The sequence below is a fragment of the Cavia porcellus genome, unplaced genomic scaffold, assembly GCF_034190915.1.
Source record: "Cavia porcellus strain 051 isolate PalLab524CR breed Dunkin Hartley unplaced genomic scaffold, mCavPor4.1 scaffold_2, whole genome shotgun sequence".
NCBI classification, from domain to species: Eukaryota; Metazoa; Chordata; class Mammalia; order Rodentia; family Caviidae; genus Cavia; species Cavia porcellus.
Window position 1 is genome coordinate 116,829,181 of NW_026947485.1, and position 5,783 is coordinate 116,834,963.

Sequence of the window (5,783 nt, forward strand, 5' to 3'; positions counted from 1 at the left end):
CCATTTAACCCAGATGAATGCATGGGGAAGGCAGGTTAAAACTGCAAGATCACCATCTTCATGCTCTAAAATAGTTTTTCTTCAGATTCTACATATAAATTATATCATACAGCATTTGGTTTTTGTACCTGGGTTATTTTACTCCTTACAGTGTCCCCCTGTTCTTTGCATCTATGACAAACAGAAGAGCTTACTTCTCTTGAAGGCTGAACAGAATCCCCTGAATATGTGTATCCAGCATTGTTTAATCTATCTGTGCATTATATCATGTGCCAATTTCTTGTCCATTTAAGTTGATTTCATTCCTTGGCTATTGAAAATAATGCTTCACATAAATATGGGTTTAAAATATTCTTTCAAAATAAAAAAAAATAACATAAGGACTGTCCATCTTGTAGGTTTACCCTAAGAACTTTTGATACCAGAACGCTGATCAAAATGCAGTGCCAACTCAGGATCTCTTATATCACTTAAACACGTGTACGGCTCTCAGTATTATTGTATTTATTTATTTATTGGTACTGGAAATTGAACTCAGGCAGGTGCTTATGTTACTGAGCTATATCCCTGGCCCTAGTATTTTAAAGATGAGCTAATATAATTTGTATGGCAGATTTTTTTAAACATTCAAATACTTGAAGCAACTTTCAAATATCAACTACCGATCCATATTTTCTGACTCAAAGTCCTATTTCATTCCTACATGTTTTCGTAGGAAGAAAACATGCATCTTCTTTCAAACACCTCTCGTATCATTGTTTTTGTGTACATTAACTATACTGCTTTGGATTTTGCGTGGAATTTTGCAAAAGATGTTAGTGATGATTTCTTTGGAGTCAGAGCACAGAGGCATTCATCTCCGCTCGTCTACTGGTAAGACATGAAATCCTAGCTAATATTACTCTCACTTTTGGAATTGCTACCTTATTAACTGTGCAAAACAGTCATTTTAAAGACCTGCTATGGTTTGAGAACAAACTGTAGCAGATCTAGCACAGAGCCCCTCACTGTCATGGGCCAGAGATCTAAGTAAATGTGGCTGCACCATTCCTTCACCAAGGTGGAAAATATAAAAGTAAAACCAGTGGCTCACTCAATTTAAGCAACCTATTTGTCAAACCAAAGTAAATAATGCCTATCTAGACATTTAATTCATCCTTTAGTATCGGAGAGCATTGAATTTGCCAGTGGTTCCATAAATATGCAGCACAAAAGTATTATAGTGGACATTTTTCCCTTGAAATCTTTCCATCATATTTAACTATATTCTACTAGTAACTCCATTTCTCAAGATATTCCTTCTTATATATGTCTCAAGAAAGACACCTAAATATATAAGGCAACTAAATAAGTTATTAGAATAGCAATTTTATTATATTTGTGCTGGGTATATGACTATAGCAAAACAAATTCTACTTAGGCAAGTTTAATAATATTGGACTATTTTGAAAATGCTTATTTTCTATATTTTTCTTGTCACTCACTATCTTCAATGTATTCTAGTCATCATGGAAGAATGCACATCAAAGAGTGGAGAATCAAGGCCTGGAAATCAGAACTCTATGGGAATTTATGCTGCAAAGTTGTATCAAATCACTAAATAGTCACACACACAGACAGACACACATGCACACACACACACTCACTCAGTTTATATTACTTCATGGTGGTTCCCTCTGTGAAATGTTCACCATTTAATTACTCCAAGAGGATGAACCACAGCGTAGTTTCTGAGTTCCTGATTCTGGGCCTCACCAGAAGCCCAACACTCCGGGGAGTTTTCTTTTTTGTGTTCCTCTTCATCTACCTGGCGGCGTTCCTGGGCAATGCGCTCATTGTGGTGGCCATCATCTGCAACACCACCTTGCACACCCCCATGTATGTTTTCCTGCTGGCCCTGGCCATTGTGGATATTGTCTGCACCACAACCATAATACCCAAGATGCTGTGGGCCATGCTGACAGCTCAAAAGACCATCTCCTATGTGGGCTGCATGTCCCAGCTCTTCTTCTTCACATGGTCTCTGGGAGCTGAGATGGTTCTTTTCACCACCATGGCCTATGACCGCTACGTGGCCATCTGCTTCCCCCTTCACTATAGCACCATCATGAACCCCTACATGTGTGTGGCCTTGCTCAGCATTGTCATGGCTATTGCAGTCACCAATTCCTGGGTGCACACAGGTCTTATTCTGAGGCTAAATTTCTGCGGGCCGAACACCATTGACCACTTCTTCTGCGAGATACCCCCACTGCTGGCTCTGTCCTGCAGCCCTGTGAGAGTCAATGAAGTGATGGTGTGTGTGGCAGATATCACTCTGGCCATAGGAGACTTCACCCTCACGTGCATCTCCTATGGGTTTATCATTGCTGCCATTCTCCGCATCCGCACAGCAGAAGGTAAAAAGAAAGCCTTCTCAACCTGCTCCTCCCACCTCATAGTGGTGTCCCTGTACTATTCCCCTGTTATCTACACCTATATCCGCCATGCTTCCAGCTACACATTTGAAAGGGACAAGGTGGTGGCTGCGCTATACACTCTGGTGACACCCACATTGAATCCCATTGTGTATAGCTTCCGGAACAAAGAGATGCAGACAGGGATGAAGAAGGTGTTCTCCTTTCTGAAGTGCTAGTGGCTCCAGGACAGCGTGCCTCCTGTCTCCTCTGCAAGCATTCGTCAGGACATTTCTGATATGGCAGATCAGCTATCAGCCTCTCCATCCCCAGTTCTCCCTTCCTTATTATTTTCTCCTTTTCCTTTCCCTGCCTTCTCATTTTCACTCTTGCCACAATTCCTTACTCCCATGTGACCAATGCAAATATATCACATTTCTTTGTTTCATGTTTTAGATTTTCTTTTGATTTTACAAGAACTGTGTGTTACTGTTGAAAATGTTCTACATACTGTTTAACTCAAGTTTTCGTTAAGTATCTAATGAACAGCAAGAGAGTAAATGCTTCTCCTGTCACATGATGGAAACTCAAAACATGAGAGCACAAGTCACACAAATTACTGCATGAAGTTCAGGGCAGTGTCCTGAAAAGGACTGCATTGGGAGTCTGTTGAGTCATATGCTGAATGGAGTTTTCCCCGCCACCTTGTGAGTGGTATAGGGAGGTGGTCTGAGTTTCCTTCAGGCAGAAGAAGGGCAAAGGAAGGGCAGAGGGAGGGCAAAGGCTTGTTGAGCTCTGACTGTAAGAAACACAACATTTGCTCTGATCAACTGGGAAAGAGGAGCTCAATCCTGTCTGGGACTGGGTGACATTAATGTTGTCTGTGACTGGATTCATCCATGGACTGGTTTGCTCTAGTTTGACTGTATCTTAGTGACCTTTTCTGATGCTGATGTCCTGTGAATTTTTAACATCACCTGGACAGCTCCATGGCCTTGCTGCTGGCCCACACCTGTCCAGCACACAGCTGTTGCTTCTTCAGCTCTTAGTAAAGGACCTCTTTTCCTATGCTTTCATTGCAGCCATGAAGAGAAGCCAGATTAGAAACATAGGCCCATTATTGACAGAATATAAATGTAAAGTGATTGCTCAAACATTCCTTCTTCTGAAATTAAGTAATTATAAGCATTATTTAAAATACTGAGACCATTGTCACTCGAAACACTAAAATGTACTTTCTCAGAGTTGATGAGTAAAAAGCAAATATACATATGACATGCAAAGTGATGTTTTGATATAGTTATGTATTACAAAATAGTTAAGTTAATGTACTTAATTCACTTTTATCATTTTATCATTTCTTTGCAGTGAGAATATTTATCAGTCACCATCTTGGTAATTTTAAGGTATACAATACATTATTAACCACTATCACCATGTTGTGAACTAGATCTCCAAAACTTATTCAATTGGTCAAAAATCCAAGTCTAAACTTTCCTCTGAGATGCAAGAAATACTTTTAGAACCTCTACAATAATCCAAAGACTACATGACATATGCCCACAATAAATTCTATAGGTCATTGTTCCCATTCCAAAAAGGAAGAGTAGGAAAGAGACAAGCAAGAGTCTCAGCAAAGCGAGACTGAAACCAGCAGAGAAAACACTAAATCCTGTAGTTCTCTTTTCCATTTATACAGAGTGGCTGGATGTGGGATCCCAAGGGCAAAGGTGCCTCTAATTCTATGGTCTTGCTGGTTCCAGCATCCAAGGCTTGTCTTTGGGGCCAGCTGTGCTCACTGCCCTTTGTTCCACATCTCTGGCAACTCCAGCTTCCCAGGATATCTTTCTTTTTGTATAGCTTCAAATATCCTTCTGTCAGGCTGCTTTCAGAAACCAAACCCTGCCACACTGCCTGGCCTCAGAGTTTCTTTGAAATCTTGGTGGAAACTTCAATGCTTCCTTATCACTTTGATTTTGTGTGCCTACAAAACCAGCATCCACTGGACAAGGACTAGGTCTGCTGCTGCATCAGCCTTACCTGAGTCCACCTGAACTGTAGCTGTAGTGGCTTCTGACTGCCTTAAGCAAGAAAATGAATCTCAGGATAAAAATCCCCTAGGTAACTCTGTGAAATTGGGGTCCCCTCAGGCTCTCTTTCCAAAGAAGATGAAGGAAGGCTACACTTTTACACCTTTCAGACTGTGACGAGCTCCTGAGATGCCCTCAAGGTTTCTTTCTCATTGTTCTGGTGCAAAGTATGTGGCTTCATTTTATCTACGCTGATCTCTTGAGCCACTGTACCTTATTTGACTATATCTTAAAACACTACTTTTGGGTCAAACTACATTTTTTCACTTCAGGGGCACACCCTTTACGGTGCACATTTCATCATCAGCATCCTGATTCTTGCACCAGAATTGCCCACTTAGATGAGTTTGGCTAATAGTTCCATGGTTACAGTCACAGTTGGCTCTGCTGCTTTTGGATTCATGGCAGGGCAGACTGTCATGGCAGGGAGCATGGGACAGAGCAGGCTGCTCATTCCATGGCAGCCAGGAAGCAAGAGAAAAGAGGAGCCATAAGGCTCCTGCTGTTCCATTCAAAGGCCCAACTTGAAGCCCCAAATGCTAGAGGCTCCCGTAGCACCATAGGCTGGTGTTCTTTATCTCCTGGACCTTGGGGGATACTTAACTGGACATAGCGTTGAGCCAAGAGCAGTGTTTTTGCTTCATATTCCAATGTGCAGTATTATCCAGCCGCCTGGATACTTACTTCATTCCTCTTTGTGTTACCCCTGGTGAGCAGTTTTATGCACTACCTCCCCTTCCTCTGCTACATCTGCTACATCTGCCCTCTCTCCCTCCTCCTCCTTTCATTCCCCTCACTCACTGAGACCAGAAGAGAGGCTCAGTCTGTTTTCCACATTCCTTAAATCCAGCACTGGTCACGAATATTAGCCCTGAAGACAATCTTCTTTGGTTGTTTAACCAGTCGTGGAGACACCTGCCTTGGACCTCACTCACATTCTGTTACAGCCCTGACTCACAGCTGGAGACACCCACTGTGGACATTGTTGTCGCTCTCTCTGCTCTCCGGGGGAAAACCCTCTCCCTCTATATACACCTCCACTGTCCCCAGCCTGTCTCCTAAAAATCCAAAAGCCTCTCTACCTCTCCCCTGATCAGAAGCCTAAATGGCTAATATTTTTTAAAACACCACTTGGCCACAATATAAACTTGTGTTCCCAATGATAGAAAAATGGAACTTTTGCTTTTTCCATGTGGTGGGACTTACATAATTATTACTGAAAACTGGACAAACAGCCTGAAGTACCCTACGTCCAAACATTCTCTACACTTTATATCTTTCCCACCTCATGCTCATT

General features: G+C 41.9%; 1 protein-coding gene across 1 annotated transcript; it reads left to right on the forward strand.

Annotated features, from left to right (window-relative positions):
- The first annotated feature begins 1,711 nt into the window (after positions 1–1,711).
- On the forward strand, positions 1,712–2,635 carry LOC100719936 (olfactory receptor 13G1). The gene has a single exon (XM_003479507.1). It carries the CDS (start codon positions 1,712–1,714, stop codon positions 2,633–2,635), a length of 924 nt encoding a protein of 307 aa, XP_003479555.1.
- Positions 2,636–5,783: the final 3,148 nt, after the last annotated feature.